Source organism: Ambystoma mexicanum, chromosome 8 (assembly GCF_040938575.1).
Source record: "Ambystoma mexicanum isolate Mex_15411 chromosome 8, UKY_AmexF1_1, whole genome shotgun sequence".
Taxonomy (NCBI): domain Eukaryota; kingdom Metazoa; phylum Chordata; class Amphibia; order Caudata; family Ambystomatidae; genus Ambystoma; species Ambystoma mexicanum.
Window position 1 is genome coordinate 623,591,593 of NC_090929.1, and position 22,689 is coordinate 623,614,281.

At 50.6% G+C, this 22,689-nt stretch overlaps 1 protein-coding gene across 2 annotated transcripts in view; it reads right to left on the reverse strand.

Moving 5' to 3' along the window:
- Window positions 1–22,689, reverse strand: part of HP1BP3 (heterochromatin protein 1 binding protein 3) — a 901,708-nt gene that overhangs the window by 375,531 nt on the left and 503,488 nt on the right. Inside the window, exon 7 of one of the 2 annotated variants that reach the window (XM_069610338.1) lies at window positions 21,165–21,322. In XM_069610338.1, the coding sequence (XP_069466439.1) occupies window positions 21,165–21,322 (158 nt within the window). The remainder of the gene's footprint in view (window positions 1–21,164; window positions 21,323–22,689) is intronic. The other variant, XM_069610339.1, reaches the window with a different exon arrangement.

Consider the following 22,689-nt stretch of genomic DNA (forward strand, 5'->3'; position numbering starts at 1 on the left):
CACAACCAGTTTACCTTTCTTTCTTCGCACCCCAGCCCGGTTTGTGGTCGAACTGCCCGTGCCAAGCACCCCGGCGGCCAGATAGCCACTCACCACTGAACGGCGAATCAACGGACCACTCCTTGTACCTGAGAAGCTTTGCGGCAGGTCTCTTCCCTTGCAGTGCAACGGACTCCTGTCTTCCTCCACAACGAGATCCTCTCTTCCCCCGGACGAAGCACCGACTTGCATCCGCTGCCAGGAACAACTGCCCCCGCTGGAGTGTTCTCACCACTTTAAGGTACCGTGTCCGCCAGGCCTCCCTTTCTAAAGATTGCAACAAGGTAATAACTCCTTAACCTTCTGGACTGGGCTGGCCGCCTTGACGCTCTAACTGGTCCCTTTCTTTGGTCCAACTCCTTTTTTAACCTTTACAAGACTTTTGTGCACTGCAACCGTGTGACCTTGGACACATCCTCTGAAAGTGGATCCGGCCTCTTGAACTCCAACTTCACGGTTTTACTTAGCCTTCCTCTCTTGTTATGTTCTGGTAAAAGTGTTGGGATCCGTTTCAACTTGTTCTCTGCTTTTCTCTCCCTTTGTAAAACAAACTATTAGAGTGCCATCTACGTTAAGCGCTCACCGCTGTCTGAAAGTAAGTGGGGCTTTACTTAAGACTTGTCCAATATTCATTTAAGGGAGTGTATATCTTTTAGTGACAGTGTTTTTGAATTGCTTACTATTAGTGACTGTGTGTTTTTCTAGATGTGGTTTTAAATAAATAATTATATCTCTTTTACACCAAGCCCTGGTCAGTGTTTACTTGTTCTATTGTGTCCTCTTGACCTATTGTGAATACTCTGTATACTGCCTAACTCTTCTTGAGGGAAGTCTGACTGCTCAGCCACAGCTACCAAGTGAATCTGTGTGGTACAGACTGCTACCAAGTGGGTTTACTGCCAAACACCTGTAGTCCTAAATCTTTTGCAGTGGTCCCAGAGGGAACTGCACAGGTTTCTGCCTAACAGACACTACGAATTGGGAGGCAATATTAGGATAAACTTGGTGCCAGAATAATTTCAAGTACCCCCCGGGCAGGGTTCTTTCCGGGTAGCCAAGGCAGAGTCGCGTGATCGAGAAACAGATCGCACAGAAAATTGAGTTAATCCGTTTCTTAAGCAATCAGATCATGACAGTATGTGGGTCCCTCAACACATATGAAATAGATGTTATGATAATAGGTGAAGAGAGCGGTGTCCACCTACATCCTTTCAGCAGGTAGACCATGCTGTACTAAATCAGTGTCAGTTCGTAGGCATTAAATCAAGGAGCTAAACATTAACAATATATGTTTTGGGTGTGACTTTGCTGTAATAAGACAAGGACCCAACCATTATCAATCAGACAATAGCATGGTGAAAAACAGTATGTGTTGCAGGGGGGTTCAGCCCGGGAAATGTTCGAGGAATCTGGGGGCCTCCTCCGGGATTGTAAAGAAGTACACACGGTTAGAGTGCTCGATCCTCAGTTTAGCAGGGTATAGCATGGCATATTTGACCTGCAGATCTCAAAGCCTCCTCTTCACTGCCGCAAATGTTTTGCGTTCCCGCTGAACCGCCACCAAAAAGTCCCGATACAGGTGGATCCTTGCTGCGCCCAGAAGGAGTTCCCCCTTAATCCTCGCTGCCCTGAGAAGGGTGTCACGATCACGGAAATTTAGGACTCTAGCTATAATGGGGCGTGGTGATGCACCCAGTCTAGGTTTTGCCGTGAGGGCACGGTCTGCACGCTCGATTGCAAACTGAGCAGAGAGCTTTGGAGAGTCTAGTAGTTGCATTAGCATGTGTTCGACGTAGTCCTCCATAGGTTCCTGTATGCCATCTTCGGGTACCCCGAAAATGCGGAGGTTGTTGCACCTCGATCGGGATTCAAGATCCTCATTTTTCTTCTCCACCTCGGTGACCCGGCCAGAGAATGCCGAGACCTCAGCCCTGAGTGAGTTTAAGCTATCCTCGGTAGTGCTCACTCGTGTCTCAATCTCAGTAACCCAGCCATCAGTCTTTTCTATATGGGCCTTAATGGAGGAAATAGTGCCGTTCATGTCGTCCAGCTTGCTATGGAGCGTGGTGAAACCCTCCCGAATGTACTCCATTATTCTGTGTGACCCAGGGGGGCAGTAGAGGTGCCGGAAGGTATAGATGCCAAAGGGGAGGCCAACAGCCGTTTAAATTATTCTGGATGAAGAGAGATCCTTTCAGGTAGGATATGGTGCTGAGCTGAAGCTGGGTGCGGTTGCTATTTCGCCGTCGCCTGCTGGGCCTAGGATCCAGAGGGTTGTAGGGCGGTCGAAGAGAGGGACCCCCAGGCGGATCACACAGGGGGCCCCGGTTAAGGAGTGAAGTTGAAGGAGCAACAGAGAGCGGTAGCAGATAAGGGCGTAGCGACCGTGGACTCCGCCGTAGTGAAGCAGATTGGGGAGTGCGCTTCCCAGATTGAGTGGTCAGGCGGAAAGGGCCCCCTGCGTAGTGAGAACAGGCCTCAAGGGGCTGGCAAGGTGTCCGGAGCCTGGCCGCGCTGAGAAGGGCTGTGCTGGAGTCCGCAATTATCAGGGCGCACAGATAGTGCCGACTGTCAAGTAGGCGCCCAACAATGGGGAGGGTGCAGACTTGTGCCCCCCCCTACCACAATTTATTGCGGCCCAGGAGCTCAAATGGTCATTGTGGGCAAATGAACTAGGGGCGCAGCGCCTCCATGAAGACCCCCTGCTAGTGTGGGGAGCAGCAGGGGCCGTGCCCGAAGGGGGGCCACACCAGGGGCCAATGCGTGGCACCACGCGCCAGTGCCAGAGGATCAAGAGAGGTCCAGCAACCACCAGCCGTGGCCCCCCCGTAATGTCAGTTTGTGCCAGGGGCCAGGACTCAGTATGACTTGCGTGGGAGTCTGTAATAAGTGGCAGCAGGCTCCACTGGTGCCGTAGATAAAGGCTCACAATCAGAGAGGAGGCAGTGCAAGGCGGCGCTGGAGCACACACTAAGCTGGTGGGCTGGATGCCCCGTGGGTCTGCATGACTCACCGGTGTTCGGGATGTGATGGCGTCCCGCCAGTCAGCCCCCGGATGAAGGGCCCACGATAGGAACCAGCACGCCGCCGAGAAGGGGCGGCAGAGCAGCCTGCTCTAAATGTGGGGGGTGTCCCCCGGGTTTAACAGGGGGCTGATGCCTCTGGCCGGGCCACCCACGTATCCCACAGAGCGGGGGAAGAGGTCGGGTCGGAGCACAACGTGCCCTTCCCCCACAGCAGGCCTCAAAGCCGCGGCGCAGCAGGCTCACTGCTCCGGCGCCGGGAGGCAGGGCAGAGCGGCGCCGGCTCACGGCAAGGTTCACAGTCGCTGTAGCTGAGCCGCCAGGCGATCCCAGAGGGTGGCGTTCGGAGAGCACTCTCCCCAGGTTCAGGTGCAGTGGGTCCGATAGCAGGGTCCAAGTTCAGCCGGGCACCAACGCAGTATTTGTGTTAGAATAGTGCCTCACGATCCAGACCACACGATTAGGTGGCCATTTTCTTCACCCTGCCAGGACTTTTGTAAACACCCTTGGCACTGAGGCGATGCCGAAGGGGAGCACTTTGAATTGGTAATGCCCGTCCTATATCATGAAACTTAGATATTTCCTGTGCACCGGCAACATTGAAATATGAAAGTATCTTTCATGTCCAATGTTGCCATGTGGGCCCCCAAGTTTCAACAGTGGGATTACCTCCTGTAGCGTTACCATACGAAACCTTTGAGGTTTTATAAATTTGTTTGCTTGGCGCAGGTCTAGAACAGGGCGCAAGGTTAGGTCCTTTTTGGGTACAAGGAAGTACACTGAATAAATACCCTTGTTTACCTGAAGAATAGGGACGGCTTATGGTGTCCTTTCCCAGCAGCGCTTCCACCTCTTGATTCAGGTTCTGCTGATGTTCCGGTGAGAGACTGAGCGTGGCGGTCTGAACTGTGGTTGTCCGGCGAATGCCACACAGTACCGTGGGCGACCGTCTTTATAACCCACTGATCTGAAGTTATCCCCTCCCATGAAGAAAGATGTTAACGCCCCCCGATCGGGGTGATATGGGAGGGGTCCTAGATCTGTTGGTCATTTCTGACCAGAGGCTGCGGCTCCTCTGGGGTGGGGCCTCTGCCTCTACCGTGTCGCTGACCCCTAGGTGGGTAGTAGGCGGGGCTTCCTGATGTTTGTCCAGAGTTGTAGTTTCCCGGGCTGTAGTTCTGACTTGCACGGGACTGCCCTCGAAAGGACCGAAGAAACCCACCTCCCCTTTGGGGGGTAGGGGGGGGGGGCGGTTTCTGAGTTATTTGTTACAAGGACTTAAGAGTCTCATGCTCTTTCTTTGCTGTCTCCAGGGCATCGTCGACCGCTTTCCCGAAGAGCTTGGTCTCTTCTATGGGTATGTGGATCAGAGTGGCTTGTGTTTTTGAGGCTTGAACCCCAAGTTGCTAAGCCAAGAGTGCCACATGAGTAGAGTGCCCTGGGCCACAGACCTCCCTGCTGCTGTCCAAGCAGTGTCCATAGTGTTTTTGATTATATTCTAATTTACCTGCCTGCCCTCGGCCACGATGGTGAGTAGTCTGGACCTAATGGGTTCAGGAACCTCCTGGAGACGACCTTGTACAAGGTTCCATTGTGCGTATGCATAACTGGCCAGCAGCGTGGTGTTATTCGCTGTGTGTGTGGTGTATGCAGCTGCCGAGGTAACACGCTTACCTAGGGCGTAAAACCTCTTAGATTCATTATCCTGAGGTGCCTCCCACGTAGTAAGGGGTACTCCTGCCCGTTTCTGGGTGGTAGTGACTATCAAGGAGTCGGGGGTGGTGTGGCCTTTAACATACTGAGGGTCTGAGGGAGCTGGTCGAAATAATGTTTCCACTCTTGGGTTCACTGCCCGGTCTGAGCTGGCATGACCAGGGAGGGGCCAATCTTCTTTTAACCGAATTTAGGAGGTGAATGGCTTCGTTTGAGGGGGGTTTCTCCTCGAGAATGTCCTCCACAAAGTCTTGATCAGGTACCGCCTCCTGTGTAGTGATCTGAAAGTGATCTGCTGCCTTCCTTAAAATGGCGTTGAAGGCCATTTGGTAGTCTCCAGGCTAGGCCTGGCAAGCCGGGGTGGATGTAGGAGAATCCAGGCATAGAACATCCGTATCCTGATCTTGGGTGGGGAGCATCCATGGCGCCGTTTCCACTTGCTGGGTTTCCTCCCAGTTGTCCATGGCATCCACCTGGTCCCCAGTGTTGTCCTGCAGGAAGGAAGGGTCTTCTTCACTGTAGATGTCCTGGTGAGTGTCCATCTGAGCCACATCTTCATGGTGGACAGAACCCGAGAGCCGAGAGTCAAGATGTTCTTGGAAACGTGAAGCTGATCTTAAAATAGGTTCACCATGAGGGGGGGGGGGGGGGGGGGGGGGAAGGAGGCTCAGAAAATGAGAATTTTTTCCAAGACGATCCATGCACCCTTCAAATCTCTCCCTTGTCCACTTAGAGGAACCAGAAGGGCCTAAAGGTGGATAAACGTCGTTTTCAACCCTTTGGCGTCAAAATTTGTCTCCAAGAGTGTTGGACAGAGGCTCTTGACTGTCCTCATAGGTTTCGCGAGTATCGGGGCACAATGGCGTTTCAATGGTGTAGATACCAGCCCAATTGCCGACAGTAATTCTCGCAATACTGTCTTCAATTTCCACCGAATCGGTGTGAGTTAACGGGTTCGAAGGCTTATCAGAAGATTTGCTGCCTACTGAGGCATTAGAGGGCCTAGCGGTAGATTTTTCGCCTTGAAGCCTAGTAGTACATTTTGAACCTAGTGGGCCTTTAGGGACCGTCGGAGCGTCGAATGACCGCGCTTCGATGTATAAACCCGATTTAGGGGTAGCGCCCTTGTTTTAGGAGTGCCCAGTCGCAAGACACTGCTGCGGATGCGGGGAAGGCTGCTGATCTATCCAATCAGAGGAATCCGCTGAAATTTTCGACTGCCCTGTTGGCGCTTTCACCTTTTTCAACAGAACTGCCAAAATTGGTGGTGGGGTTGTGTGCTTAGTGTGTTGCGGTTTTTGTACGCCTGTCGCCGGGTGTTGTCCCTGAAGCGTGACTTGTGTCAGGCCTTGAAGGGTCGGGGATGGGCGTGGCGGACCTAGAAGCGTCCGCCTCAAGGTCTTTAACATCCGATACGGATGTTTGGTCATCGGAGGGACCTTGGCACGTGAGGGATTTTGGGTACACTACACATCACGATAGGGATAGTGTTACAGACACGCCTATGTCGATGTCCCCTTTCGGTCCCCGAAAGACAATATGCAATACTCTGGGGTTAACACTGGATATCGGACCATATGCACAGCATGCGATTCTAAGCAGATTAACAAGCATCAGAAATAATTCATACGCTTGCGGGTTCCCAACACCACAGCGCCCCCGTCAATACCATATGAGAAAAATGCGTATATACAGGTTATCCCTGGCCCAGTCAGGGACAGGTGCTGCCCAGTGTGCCAACAAAATCTGTGCCTGATAGCAACGCTGTTCCTAATGGGACAGGGATGCATTACCGAGGAGCAAGTCATGGGAGGCAACCCTTTCACGTCTCCAGGCACAAATACATATCCGTATTAGGACAGCCAACTGAAAGCTCTTTCATGCCCAGGCCTGTCTGATTGCTCACCAAGGCAAAGAACACTTGGGCGGGCGCTGAGACAGGAAATAATCTTCATGGTTGATACAGGCGACACTAAATCATGCATTAGTGAAGGAGACTTCCTGTTAACAGCTGAAACGCTCGACACGCAAGGGTTCTCTGGGGCTATAGCAACGGTTCCTTTTACACAAGAGGTACCCATCAAAATAGAAGAATAAGTGGTGTGTGCACCATTACTATACTCAAACCTCCCGAGTAAATTTGTTAAGGTGTGACATCCTGAGCAAGCTTAATATGACCATCTCCTTTAAAGATCAAGGAATAGTGTGTGCTACAGAGGAATGTGTGCTGAGACAGCCATGATGATAATACATGCCACGGGAGAGGTGGCGGTTAGTGGCATTCCTGTTCACACCGACATGTTTGTGTATGGAATTAGTTTTGCTTAATGCGGTGCCCCAAATTGGCAAAATTATATATGTTACTCACTGTAGTGACTAATGTACTCCTAGTCCATAGTCCCCTTTCCTCCATACTGTAGGGACATCCCTCACTAAGGAAGGGAAACAACCTTTTCAACAGAAAAATGATCTTCCATTTAAATTTAGATGAGCGCAGGGGCGCGGTGCCAGGAGCATGCTCTTCCTTGTCTCTGCCCATTGGTGCCATCAGTCCCGCATCAGCTATATTATAAATGCCTCATGACAGGTATTTTTAAGGGAGGGGGGAGGGAGGATGGTGGGTCATATGGAGGAAAAACTATGGACTAGGAGTACGTTTGTCACTATGGTGAGTAACAATTACTCGTACACCCTGTCCCCTTTCCTCCATACTGTATGGGTGATTGCAACAGAATGAAGTCCTGGTGAGGAAGGAACAAGTTACTTACCTGTAAGTGTTGTTCTCCAGCATGGGTCTGGCATGGATTCACATGCTCATGAATATTCCCCGTCGTCAGGCTGGGAATCCTCGGTAAAGAAAAAATCAGCATCAGTTTCGTTTCTGATCTGACTTTCTTAGTAGTAACCAATCACTGATCTCTGGGTCATACTGCCCCCAGCCAATGACTGCCCTCTCCCTAAACCCCGCCTCTGGCAGCCATCCTCAGATTTGGTAGCACGCCAAGTGGCAGTATGACCAAGTGAAGAGCCGCAGAGGGGTAGGTGGGAGGGTTTGCATGTGAATCCATGCCAGACCCATGCTGGAGAACAACAGTTACAGTTAAGTAACTTGTTCCTTCTCCAGCATGGGGTCTGACATGGATTCACATGCTCATGAATAAAAGAATAAATAGCAGTATACACATGCACAACCACGGGAGGTGGCAACAGGCTCAACATTAAGTAATACAACAACTCAACATTAAGCAACTCTTACCTCCTCACCAGGCTCACCTTAGGCGAACAGGTTGCGCAGCACTGCTTGGCCGACCCTGGACTCCTCCCTGGAGTTCCGATCGACGCAGTAGAATCTTGTGAAGGTGTGCGTCGACCTCCACGTAGCAGCCCTGCAGATGTCCAGCAGGGGCACACCAGACAGGAACGCCGTGGTAGCAGCGATCGCTCTGGTCGAATGGGCTCTTGGACGGCCGGGCAGCAGTCGGTTTGCCAACCGGTGACAATGCATGATGCAGCCGGAGAGCCATCTGGAGATGGAAGTCTTCGAGAGAGCCTTCCCTTGATTCACAGACCCGAAGTTCACAAACAGTTGTGACGTCTTCCGTAATCTCTTCATGCGGTCCACGTAGAATTTCAGCGCTCTAGCTACATCTAGCGAGTGCAAAGTCCTCTCGGGCAGCGTCGAAGGCAACGGAAAGAAAGCTGGTAACACCAAGGGCTCGTTTAGGTGGAAGTCCGACAGCACCTTGGCCATGAAGGAGGGGTGCGTCCTCAGCACCACCCTCGTGTCATGAAAAGTCAAGTATGGAGGCTTGCAAGATAGGGCTTGAATCTCTCCCACTCGTCGTGCAGAGGTGATGGCCACGAGGAACGCTGTCTTCCATGACAGGAACCTCAAAGGCGCCGAATGCATAGGCTCGAATGGGGCCCCCATGAGCCTGGTCAGCACCACATTAAGCTCCCACGCCGGGGCAGGAGGCTTCACCGGCGGAAATGATAGGAATAGTCCCTTCATAAATTCCTTCACCAGGCGATGGGACCACAAGGACGCCCGTCCCGTCGTCCTGGTATATCGGGAGATGGCAGCCAGATGGATTTTTATGGAGGTGTAAGCCAGTCCAGTCTTGGCCAGCGACAGCAGGTACGGCAGCACTTGAGGGGCCGTAATTCGCAGAGGGTTGATCTGTGCATGGCACCAGACAGAACCAATTCCATTTATGACCGTAACAGGAGAGTTGAGGACACCCGGGCCTTTGCAAGAACGTCTCTGCAATCAGCCGGGATTTCGTACCCTCCAAACTCTAGTGCTGCAGGAGCCAGGCCTGCAAGTTCAGCGACTCTGGGTCGTGATGGAGAATGGCGCCTCCTTCCCTGGAGAGAAGATCCGCGTCTGCCGGCAGCCTGACTGGCGGGGACGTTGACGAGTCCAGAAGGTCCGGGAACCAGACCTGCCTCGGCCACACCGGTGCGACTAGGATCATCCTGCATCTGGACTTCTTGAGCTGGTTGATGAGGCGTAGCAGCAACGGCAATGGGGGGGGAACGCGTATAGAAACAGGCCGTCCCAAGGGAACGACAAGGCATCGCCCATGCTCCTCGGCTGTGGGAACCTACTGGCGAACCTCTGGCACTTGGAGTTCGTCGCTGTCGCGAACAGGTCGATCTGGGGTTTGCCCCATCGTTGGAAGAGTCGATCCACTTGATCCTGGCGCAGTTCCCACTCGTGGCACGAGTGCAGCTCCCTGCTGAGTGAGTCGGCGATGGCGTTTTTTATTCCTGCCAGGTGGAAAGGAACCAGAAACATCCCCTGGGCGACGGGCAAGTGCCACAGATCTGTAACGCTCACCTGGTTCCCACGGAGGCGCGCCGTCGAAGGCGCAGAACTCTGAAGATGGACAGGAAGATCCCCTCTATTTTGGCTTCCCTGGCTCGCTGGATACCCTCCTGTGCGTGAAAAGGGAGTATTACCAACTGTGGCCGAACAGGAGTCCCAGCGGTGGTCGGGCCCCAAGCACACAAGACAGAGTGCAAAGCAGTCTGGGGCTAGGAACGCATGAGGCACATCTTGTGAAGCCTCCTGCTGTCGACATGCGCCAGGGAGGCGAGGCACAGAAGGGATGTGAAATAAGAATTGAAAAAAAAAAAACACAAAAGGGAGCAAGCGGAAAGCTAAAAAAACTCCAGGTTGGCTGCCAGGTCCGACAACGTCCGTACAGAAAAGGGGACTGAGGGGAGGTGCCAGACTGTGGGTCCTCAGCGGGACGTTCACACACCCGAGGCCGAACCTTGCACACTATCCTATATTTAAAGGGGGGGGAGAGATCTATTTTTTTTGTTGCCAAAGGTTCCGATTTCGTCCCCATGTTGGGGGACGCCCACAGGATGGAGGGAAGGGGACAGGATGTACGAGTATGAATAGCTTTGGTTTGTAGATTACTCAAATCATTACAATCAAAACTAAACTTGCTTAAAATCATTAAATAGGACGAGGGTTTTAACACAGTCCAAACAATCTGCCTCATCTTAGTTTTAGGTAGCCCTTGAGAATCAGGGACTGTTAGGAATAATTCTCATGAATGTGCCAATTCCCCCCACCTTAGAGGGTTCTATGGGTTAATATCACCGCAAAAATATTGCGATACAAATATATCGCCATATTTTTGCAGCAATATTGAGGCATGGACCCTGTGCGGAACACCCCTGCAACACCTGCATAATTTTAAAATGTCCGGGGGACCCCTGCAACCCCTGCTCCCACAAATTATCCCCCCAAAAATATTGCCTATGGCGTTCCAGACGACCATATATATATGGCGATATTTTTGGTGGGGGTAATATTACCCGATACCCCTTAGAGCACTCCAGCTCCTTTGCTAAAATTTGGGAATTAGAACTTTTTATTTCTATTTGTTTTCTGTGTTTGTTCGTTTTGATTATGGAGTTTTAGACAACTCCATAGGCATCTTTTCATGTGTGTCACACAGCACCTTCAGTGCAGTGACACAGGGAAGCCTTCCAGGCTGTCCCAAGCTTAAAATACCTTCTCTGGAATAAACTACTGTTTCCCAGAGAATGTAACGTGAAACTGACTTTACTAATCTTTTCAAATTCCTAGACCCAGCACACCCCATCTTACAATAGACTGCTGGAGGGGTTATTTAGTATCCCCTATGTCTAGATACTCATGTAGCGGTCAAATCCTACACTTAGCTCTCGAAATGGCTGGTGGCAGTGGCTTAACAACGAACTACCATGATTTTTCCCGACCGCGAACACCAGTAGCGTTAAATCGCAGGAGCCATGTTTTTCAAGATCACGACTGAGCTCCCTTTGTTTAAACAGGTCCCGGTCTTCTTTTTTCACCATTTCTTTTTAGAAAGGTCCTTCTAGAGTTGGTCTCTGCGCGGCAAACCATATTTGGTCCCTTTGTTTTATCGCCTTTGTCGGGCTTCATGACTGAAAACCGCCTCTGGCGCCTGAGTGTCTGGGGTGGGCAGGAAGTGAGGGAGGTGCCTGAAACTCCCTGTGCTAAGTCTCCTAGGACACCCAAATGCACTCTGGCGTGATTGGCTGGCTGACTGTCCGGCAAGGACAGCCAAGATGCTGGGTGAGTGGCAGCTAGGCTGGAATGAATGGGAGGAAACTAGACAAAAGGCAAGTCTCTTGGCTTGGAAGGCAGAGTCGATCACTGGAACGAAAGAACTGAAGACAAGCTTGAAGAGCACAGCTGCTGCAACTCCTGGACCGTTGGTTTGCCCGGTGAAGCCCTGTTGCAGGTCTGAATCGCCAAGTTCATCTTGATAGAGAAGCCCTGCAAGGACAACTACTCCCTTTGAGTTGGTGGGACCAATCAACCCGTAAGCCACTTGGACACCGTTCTCGGAGCTGGTTGTATTTTCCTCAGAGTGCTGCAGGAAACCAAATAACAAGGGAGAGGGACACCAGTGTGTGTGCTTTACTACAGCTACCAGAATTGAAGATTTGCCAAGTGCCAGCTTTTTGACCAGTCCCAGTGCAGGAGTCCCCCGACGTTCTCACTCTTGTCCCCACGACTGAGGCTCGGAGCTGCCAGGAACGTAAGTCTTCGGCTGCATCTTTTTCTTCATTGTAAAGTACTGTGAAAACCCGACCGAGAGAACCGAACTCTCACTGCGAAAGTGCTTGGAACTTTGCCAACTTGCAGGCTCAGCTTGTGACCCAACATATGAATCTTTCTTTTAGGAACTACTTCTGAGAACTTTGGCAAAGACTTTTCCGTTTCAAGACTTTAGCCCATTGATTTTGGCCTAAGCTATTGCATTGAATTGACTCCTCTGGTGAACTCAAACTATTTGCACTGTCTAAGAGTAACTATCTTCTTTTTATTAACCTATGCCTTTTTGCTCCTACTTCAAAGTACTCTGAATGCCATTTTGCTCCTCCTGCAAAGTATTTTAAATGTAGTATATATACATTTTTGTGTGATATAGATTGCCTCCTTCTAGTGAATGTTTTAGAACTGACTGTTGAATAAATTAATAAGTGTTTAACCAAGAAACCTTGTGTGGAAGAGTTTATTTGAATACTTGTGATTGTAAACCTCTGTGTAACATCCCTACAGCTCACATTCCCTCTTGAGATAAGCCGGGATGCTCAGCTCTGCTACCAAAAACTGTAGTACAGACTTCTAACAAAGGTTGGTTTTGCTTACACCTGCAGTCATAGTTGTGTGTAGTGGTCCCAAAGGGTACTGCATACAAACACTGCCAACAGGGACTAAGTGTCACAGTCCTCAGCATACCCGTGTTTATAAGCAGAATTAACAAGGCCAGGGGGCATGGAGATATAATAAGTTACTCACCGTAGACACTACTTAGTCCCCTTTCCTCCATACTGCATGGGCGATTACAACTGAATGCAGCCCCAGGGTGGAGAGGAGACCCTCAAGCAAACCGCCTGTCCGAAAGCAGCTTCAGATATGGAGCTGGCATCCAAACAGTAATGCTTGCAGAAAGCAGAGGGAGTGGCCCAAGTGGCCGTCCTGCTTATGACTTGCCAAGGGAAATAGCGCCGGAATGCGATGGCCACTGTCTTGGCCCCGACTGTGTGGGCGTGCATGTTGGCCGGAAGCGGCTTATGCTGGCCCTCGTACGCTTCTTTGATGGCAGCGACCATCCAGCGGGACATGGAAGCCTTAGAGGCCCGATAGCCTGGTCTTGAGCCTTCGAAAGTGACAAACATGGCGTCCGATTTGCAGAAGCCCTTGGTCCTGTCCAAGTAAAATTTCAGAACAGGGGGGTGGTCCTGACCTTAAACATTTAAGCTACAATGATTTGCTGTAGACACAATTTTCATACATCTCCATATACAATACTGCTCACTTAACAGATTATGCATTTTGGGAGGAAAAACATACAAATCCAAATTCTGAAAGGGCTGGAAAACCAGTTTTTTGACCTTTATTACTTTAGGTCACATATTACAGCGTAGAAGCCCCACTGTCTTATAAACTTCCAGATAAATAGTAGACAGAAAAATCTACAACTTAGTCATCAGCATACTCTATTTTGTACAGCGAGGACTTGAGTATTTAAACAGGGGGTAAAATTTCAGGGCACGCCTGACATCCGAGCAGTGCAGCACTCTTTGTGCTTCGTCCTTGGGATCGTCAAAAAAACATAGGAAGGACTATTTCCTCGTTCAAGTGGAAAGCAGACGACACCTTGGGCAGAAATGCTGGGTGTGTCTGCAGGACTACTTTGTCCTCATGAAAGGTAGTATATGGTTCCTGTGAGTCCAGAAATGACCCTACCAAAGCATAGATGGTATATTATGTTGGCCGAAAGCCAATCGCATCATATGCCCTACATCGCCAGCACAGAATCGTCTGCATAACCATAGAGCGTCCATCTTGTGCCCCAAATCCGCCATTTGCTTTCTTTGCCTTTCTGTTCAAACGCGTTGCAAAATGTATTTTATTTCATTCTGCTCATGCACAGAGCAAGGCCACAAGTTACATGTTGAGAGACTGGCCCAGACAGAAATGCCAAACAGGACAGGAATACATTGTTCCCTTCCCTCACCAGTCCTTGAAGGCGAGCAGAGGGGGATTTAATCACCAAGCCAGGTGCCAGCCGGTCTCGCTGAAACTGTAGAAACAGGCTGTTAAGCCATGAATTATACTTTCCTAGCGGCCCCCCTTACGGGGCCATCTTTAGATCAGGCTGACCGCTAGTTCACGAATAGAAACCAGAAGATAACATGCTTTGGAATGTGTCTCCACTACGAACACAGCTTCCTCGCTAAATAAGTGCTTTGTGTTCCTCATAACAAAGAACCATGTCTGCATACTGCAAATTGCAATGGTTGCTAAACCAAGTGATATAGATTAAGAAGGAACAGTGTCATGAGGTGTATTTGTCAATTATCGAACCCTAGCTCAAGAAGATACATTAAGGGCGGTTTTGATGTGTCATAAAGAGATTGTAGGATTGTCCTTTTGTATATATGATACTGTTGGAGAATGTTCGCTCTCTTGCGTCTCACGAGGTCTGGGTGACACATGTTGCGAGACCCGGTCGGCTGACTGAGAAAATTTGCTTTGCAATAAACCCTAGTACTTGGGAATTGAACCTTGTGTCTGTCGTACCACTTAGTGTATGGTGATTGTGCCTTGTTTCCATACGCAAGGGTCTTTAGGGCCTGGATTTCGCTGACTCTACGAGCTGAGGCTGACTAGTAAGGCCGCCTTGATAGTGACCAGCCTGATGTCAGCGGACGAAATTAGCTCGAACGGTTTGTGGTTGAGGTCCCACACTGGGTCCGGCCTCTTGACGGGCGGGTAGAGCCTTGCGAGACCCGTCAAATGTTTGATGATCGGATTGGAGAAGACCCCTACTTCCAGTTCTTGTAAACTCTGATGTCTGCGAGGCATGTACGGTGAGTGTCAACCAGCACGCCAGAGTGGGCGAGGTGTGCCGAGCAGGAGGGGATCGATTTCTTTGGAGTCTGCCCAGTGGCAGAATCCGGTCCATTTGCTTTTATACTAGGCCCTGGCAGCCTTGCTCCTTGCACCCTGTACGATTTCCAGATTAGCCTGTGAGAGGCTGAGGTGCCGAAACGTTACCTGCTCAGGTACAATGCTGTGAGGGCTAGTTTCTGTTGCACGGCGTGGATGACTCTGCCCCCCTGCTGTGCCAGAAGATGTGCTGGGCCCGTGGGGAGGTGAATCGGGGGCATCTCTGAGAGGCTGAGCACCTCCGAAAACCATGGCCTGGCCAGCCACCATGGAGCTATTAGAATGATGTTGAGTTGGTGAGACTCCTTGATCTTGAAAATTACTCTGAATCAGCGGCGTGGGCGGGAAGGCGCAAGCCTTCATGCCGTTCCACTGAAGCCGAAATGCGTCGCCCAGGGAGCCGGGGCCCTGTCCCGGCCAGGAGGCAAATAGGCCCACCTGGGGATTACCCCACTTGTTGAAGATCTCCTGAATAACAAGGTTGTTTAGCTGCCACTCGCAATTGTCCGCTCCCAGCCTGCTGAGCCTGTCCGCCTCCAGGTTGGATTCCCCCGCGAGGCAAATGTCGTTTTCCAGGGCCCACTCCCACATGCTGATTGCCAGTCTGCACAGAGTAGGGGATCTGGTACCTCCCTGCTTGTTGACATAGTACATGCTGGTCGAGTGGTCTGTCTGGATGAGGACAACCTTGCCCCTGAGAAGTGGTAGGAATGCCCTGAGTGCTAGCCAGATGGCATTCAGCTCTAGCCAATTGATGTGGTATTAGGTATCCGGTGATTCCATCGAATACATTGCATCGAACGCAAAAGCATCGAATACAAAAGCCTTGAAAAAAATGCATTCTTCTTGTAAAGTTTTTTTTGATTAAAATGGGGTTTAAGAGGTAAAAAACAGGGGTTGGGGGAACCCGCCCCCTCATTAAAAAACTGCAAAAAACCCAAAACATTTTCGATGCATTCTCCCCCCCCCCCCCAAGGCTTTTGCAGTCGATGCTTTCACTATAAACCGTGGTATTCCTGCTCCTGTCGAGTCCAGGTGCCGTGGACCGAGAGATCGTCCAGGGTGCCTCACCAGCCCTCGAGCGAGGAATCCGTGGTGACAGTGGCCTTCGGGGTGGGTGGCCGAAATGGCTTGCCCATCCATAGGTTGCAGACCCTGGACCACTTTATTCGGTCCGTGTGGAGAGATGGAGGAACGTTGATCATCTCGGATTGAGAGCCTCGCTCCGGGTTCCAGGAGGACGCGAAGTGCAGCTGAATCCTCCTCCTCCTCGTGTCCGGGACAGCCAATAGGACCACTGCGAATAGACCCAGGAGATGCTAATTGCACAATGCAGAGGTCATCTCTCTGCCGAGGAAGTGGGTGGTGGCCCTCTCGATGGCCGAGATCTTGTCCTCCGACGGAAATACCTTCTCGGAGCACGTGTCCTAGATGAGGCCCAAGAATGTCAGTCTGCGTGGGCTACAGCTCTGACTTCTTAAGATTGAGCGAGAAGCCCAGATCGTGCAGTGTGTTCATAAGGGCATGGGAAGAGTGGTGAACCACTTCCAGAGATGTATCCCTGACGAGCCAGTCGTCGAGGTATGGGTAGATGTGGAGGCCCTGCGCTGTGAGGAGGGCAGCCACAGTATTCATGAGCCTGGTAAAGACCCTGGGGGCCAAGTTGAGGTCAAAGGGAAGGACCTTGTATTGAATATGGAAGGCCATGATCCTGAACCGTAGGAAAGAACTATTGGGCTGCCAAATCGAGATTGTAGGTACGCATCCTTCAGATCCACGGAGCACATCCAGTCACCCTTGCACAATGTCTCCGCTACAAAAGCTGCCGTAACCATCTTGAATTTTTGCAGGGGTAACGAGAGGTTGAGGGTGGAAAGGTGCAGCACAACTCTCAGGCCCACCTTGTTACTCTTCTGAATGGCGAAAATCCTGGAGTAAAATCCCAATGCCTTCGCTGGGAGGCTGGGACTTCTCCACTGCCTGGCTCTCTACAAGCGACTGTCTTCGCCAAACGATTGCTGTCCCAACCTGTGGGAGTGGAGGGGAGGAGGGAGGAGAGGCGGGGGTGGGGGGGGGCGGTACCCTGTGGATACTACGGAGAGGATCCAGGGGTCTGTGAAATTCTGGCACCAGAAACGTGCGTGGAGAGCAAGCCTGCCCCCCCACTGGAGACACGTGGACCCGGAGGGGAGTGTCCTGCCTTCTTTCCCTCGGAGGCTGTTGCAGAGGAGGGGGGACTGGAAAAAGCCCTCATTCCCCCACCCCTTTTGTTGTTTGCGCCGGTTCTGAGACGGTGAGCGGTCTGGCTGCCTGGATCTCCGTTCCTGGAAGCCGTGGAACCCTCCATACGTACGTCCCCTGTCAGAGCGCTGCTGTGACTGGGTGTAGAACTTGGGCGTGATCTTTGTCAAGATGGTTAACGATTTGGCAATGTGGGAGCTGTTTTTCTTCTTGTCCAGCTCCTTGTCCGTGGTGGCGTGGAAGATGCACCCCCCCTTCGAACAGTAGATCTAATATGCGTTCCTGGACATCAGGGTTGAATTTCGTCACCCGGAGTCAGGCTGTCCTTCTCATGTCTGTGGCGCTACAGATGGCACAGGCAGAGGTGTCAATATGGGCCACAGTGGATTCCATGAGATCCTGTTCCACTAGCTTGGCCTCAGCGAGCGCCGCCTTAAAAAAGGATTGGCTCTGCGTAGGGAGTTCTGGGAGGAAGTCCCCGATTTCCCGCCATAACCTTTGGTTAGCAGCCGCCAGCATGGCGTCTGCATTGGCCTGACGAAGATGCAAGGACGCGTTGGAATAGAGTTTCTTGCCGTACGTCTCCAAGATCTTCACCTCCTTGCCTAGCAGCGTCACAGAGGAGGCAGCCGAGGACGACTGAGGCTTGGAGTATAGTGATGCTGCAGCGATCACTGAGGATTGTGGCCGAGGATGGGCCGAGAGCAAGAGTATATCCTCCTCCATCTGCCTGTACTTGGCGTCCAGGCATTGATCGACAGGCTGGGCCGAGTGGGGCTTGAACCAACCCTTCTTGGCCAGGGAGACTACATCGGTTTGCAGTGGAATCCCCGTTTTGGCAGAGGGGCGTCGCGTGAGGCCTTCAGCCAGAAAAGAACCCCCTCTGCCGGCTACTCAACCTCTGGTTGAGGTAGGCCCAGATACTCTGCCAGTCCTGCAGGACGTTCGTGGAAGGCCCTTGCTGAGGATGGAGTATCGGAATCCTCCTCCTCATTTGTATCCTGTGGTTCAGGAGGATCCTGTGGGTCAGGTGTAGTTGGCGCCGTAGTACAGGGACCCGCGCAGCGGCGGTGTAGGCTGGTACGGACCGGCCCGAGTAATCGGCTGGGAGGCCGGAGGCAGCAGCTGCGCCGGGGTCTGGTCAGGGCTGCTGGCGGAGGCACTTGTGGTGCCGCTAGCATGGTAGGGAGGACTTCCCAGATGGCGTAGTTGAGAATAACCCCCATGTGAGGTGACTTCATGAAGCCAAGGAACCTCTCGAAGAACCCCTCCTCACTGGCCGTAGAGGTGGCAGGGGGTACTGACGGGGTAGATGGGAGCTGCTGGAGCTGCTGCATGCCCTGCCCATATGGACGCAGTGAGAAGCTGCCCTGTGCATAAGAGGGATAGGCTGTAGGCCACGTACCTGGTTGAGGCAAGTCCCCACCTTGACACTCGTTCTTTGCTGAATTCCTGGAATGGCGTCGGACGGGTGCCTCTGTCTGGCGAGGACGACCATCTTGTCGAGCTGCCTACCACATGTTGCTCGGCTCGCTGGGCCCAACCTCCTCCAAGACTCTTGCGTGTGGATCTCGAGGCCTACTCTGCTCCTCAGGCTGAGGCCCAGTAGGTGTGACACCCTCGACCCGGGGGTCGGTAGAGCTGCGTTTAGGCGTCCCATTGGAGGTATTGCCGGTACTAGGGCGTAGCCCCTCTACCATATTGCTGGTACAAGGGCAGAGCCCCTCGAATGACAATCCGGTACGAGACCTTCTGGTCCCTCAACACTACCACCGGGATGATCCAAGGTTCCCTCGTCCCTCGGCCGGTAGCTGAAGCAGCCTTGGTGCACGTGCAGGTATAAGGACCTGACCAGTCCTCCCGCGCAGGAGAGTCCTTGGGAAGGAGTCTCCTTTGCGGGGTGCGATGGAGAATAGCGGCCCTACCTTGGGCTTGGCTCGATGTTTCATGAAGTTCTTGAGGTCCTCTGGTGGCGACTTCTGAAAGAGCTCCCTCCACCTGGCTAGTCTGTTCTTCAGTGCTTTTGAAGACAGCGAGCCACAAGCTGTACAAGCTTGCCAACCGTGGTCTGGGCCAAGGCAACGTAGCAGAGGGCGTGGTGGTCTGAAGTTGGGAAGAGCCCGTTGCAGGATGGCCACCTGCTGAACCCTGTGGAAGTCGACATGCACCGGGGAGGAGCGTGACGCTCGAGGACTGAGTACCTGAATGATAAAAAGACAAAAAAAGAAGACAAAGAAGTATCCTCGCGTGGAATTACATGGCCGAAGCCAAACCCAGGAGCGCTGGTGAATTCGGCCAGTTCCCATGGACGCGGAAAAACGGACTGGGGTGTGGCCCTGGAGGGCAGAGTCAGGGCATTGCATGCTCCCTGGGCCGCACCCCTGCACGCCTCTAAATTTAAAGGGGAAGAAGGATTTTTTTCTGGTGAAAAAGGTTCAATCTCCCATCCCTCGGAAGGGACGCCCATGCAGTATGGAGGGAAGGGGACGGGACTTAAGAGTACGTATAGTAAAAGGGGCACATATCCGGGGAGTTCAAAGTAGAGGGTGGAAAACAATCTTATAAATCCAGCTGGCAAAGACCCAAGTGTTTATCTACAATCTTTCTAAAATAAAGACATTTGTGTCCAATAACCCAATGCAAGGGTAAAAAGAAAATACGAGGCACCAATTATGAATGAAATGTGGGAGGGATCCTACAGATAACAAAACATATATAGTTGGGGGTGCCAACAGGCACCAAGAGCACCCCGGACGTCAGATCCCAGCAAAAACTGCTGTAGGACAAATAGGCAACATAGCATGCACCAGGCAAAACAGGCTTGACGCTAGTCTATTAAGCCTGTCCATCTCTATGACATGTTGGATTCTGCAACCCAAAAGGAGAGTCTGGAAGTGAAGTCCTGCCGTGCCTAGCACAGGTGAGTGCAGGAAAGGAAGTAAAGCCTGGGCGCCAGAAACCCCACTACAGCACAGAGCAATTAGTAAAATACAACGTAATTTATAACCAACAGGATAAAAGCACTCCTAAAGAGTAAAAGCAGTAAAAAGAAGAACGCTAATATGAACATGCAGTACGAAGTAACCATAAGTTATGTGTGGTCAATAGACCCCCCACGCCTCCAACCCCATCCTCCAGGCACTGGTACCCTCAGGGCTGCCCAGTGCCCCTAAAAAAATGCGAGTTGAGCAAGAGGAATATACCAAAAAGGCTTTCCTTACTTACAAAATTCAGGATGGGAATCAAAACAAAACAGGTAAGTGGAGGGGGTCCATTGAGGTTAATTGAAAAATTAAAAATCTAACCCAACAAGTATGTATAAATACTATGTGATAGAACAGGAATGTTGCTCGTTACATATGTACTTATATTGACACATTCAAAGTCCTTTCAGAGGGGATATGTGAACATGGAAGCAAATTTGAGTGGGCACCACAGGAGTATCGAATCCTTCTGGCGTTATCAAAAGTTTCTAGTGTGATAAGTCTTTGTTAGGAAGTTAGATCCTCTATGCAGGAGCTGGCTGAAAAAGGCCTGGAGACACCCAAACCCAAAAAATACAGCAAGAAACAAAGATTAGGTGAAAACCCAATCATACAGCCGCTCTCTGGAATCCCATACTGGGTTCTATATTAGTTGTAATTTCACTATGTATAGTTCCTTCGATCCAATTCTTGAAAAAATACAAAAGTCAAATATATAGTGATTTTTCAATGTTGAAAATTATTTTATAGAAAGAAGTGACTAGTAGCCACCAAAATTGTTCTTCGTGAGGAAGAGATTGCCATAAATCACTCTATCTGAAGACTTTGCCATAAGACTGGCACAAAAATAAGTCTTCAGATAGAGTGATTTATGGCAATCTCTTCCTCACGAAAAATCACTATATATTTGACTTTTGTATTTTTTCAAGAATTGGATCGAAGGAACTATACATAGTGAAATTACAACTAATATAGAACCCAGTATGGGATTCCAGAGAGCGGCTGTATGATTGGGTTTTCACCTAATCTTTGTTTCTTGCTGGGATATGTGAACATGCCAATTTACAAAAGATGCTTCTTTACAAAAAGACTTGGTGAACAAGATTTTAGTATCAGACACCTGTAATTTCAGAAGGGATGGGTAGGAAATATATTTTAAGACCGACTCACCTGGCATCAACATTAAGTTTAGGATAATACTGAGTTATGTATTTCTTGATCAAGCCGTAGGAGGCTTCCTTGGGCTCACAGATGCGGGTGAAAGCCAGAGGGAGGATATCTTCCAATTTAACATTTTGCTGCTCTGGTGTGGCTGATGTACCGCTCTTCTGAAGAATAAAACCAGTGTTAATATCAAACACACAGAATCATCAACAACAAACTAAAATGTGTGTGGATTGATGGGAGTGTTCACAGTTTGCTGACTAAAGACCACCACCCTACTTATTCTCCCAAGTTCAAGAAGGACAACATGCATTCATTTCAGCAAGTGTTGTTTTGCAGGTTTATATTTTAAGGAATCAGAGCTTTGTTTTTTTTATTACATCCTATGATTTACAAAGCCTTCCACATTGGGTACAAAATTGCAAAACTCATACTCAAATTCATCCTCAATATAAAGTAATTCCTGGCAAAGCAAGAAAAATAAGATTGCAGTCAAGACCTCAACTATCAAGCAGTATAAATCCTAATCAAATAGTAAGACATCCATTAACTTAGTCTTGGCTAACGTGTTATAAATCTCCTTAATTAAATGTACATGATAGATGTGGTGGGTAGGATGTTTGGAGGAAAGGGGATTAAGGACGGAGTACTTTAGTCACTACAGTGAGTAACTAATTACTCATACATCGCGTCCCCTTTCCTCCATCCTTGGGAGTGATTCCACGGAACAAGACCATTGGGTGGAGCTGTGACAACCTGCCTCATACTTGCGAAGCAAAAAGGTTCTTCAGAACCGCTTGACCGTATTCTGCATCCCTTCTGGAGCTGGTATCCAGGGAATAGTGTGCGAACGCAGACTGAGTAGCCCAAGTAGCCGCCCTGCTGATGACATCCCAACAATCATGTCTCTGAAAGGTGCTGCAGCGGCCTTTGCTCTGACTGCATGGGCATGGCTCCCCGCGGGTACCCGCTTACACATGGCCATATACGACTCCAAAATGGCCTGGACCAGCCAACGGACAATTGCAGCTTGGGAAGTCCTGGTGCAGGGAGACAAACCCAAACATGATGAACAAAGCCTCAGACTTGAGGGTTTCGTCCGGGGAGAGAGATCTTGAAGGCTCTTTGGGTCCAAGGAATGCAACAGTCTTGCAGCCTCCAACTGAGGGTTTAGAAAGAACACCAGCAGGAAAAACGTCCCGATTCAAATGAAATGGAGAGACCACCTTCGCTAAGAGGTTTAGATGAGCATGCAAGATGACCTTGTCATTATGATAAGTGGTAAAGGGCTCACTTGACGAGAAAGCCTGCAGCTCACTGGCCCTGCATGCAGAGGTGACTGCCACCAACAGCACTGCCTTGAGTGTCACCAGCCTGATGTCCACTGACGCCATCAGCTCAAAGGGTTTATGCTTCAAAGCTGCCAGAACCACACTGAGTTCCCAGACTGGGTGCAGCCACAGACCGGAGTAAAGAGCCTGGACAACCTCTGGAGGTGAGCTTTTACCACTGGTTTGGCCGCTGTAAAAAC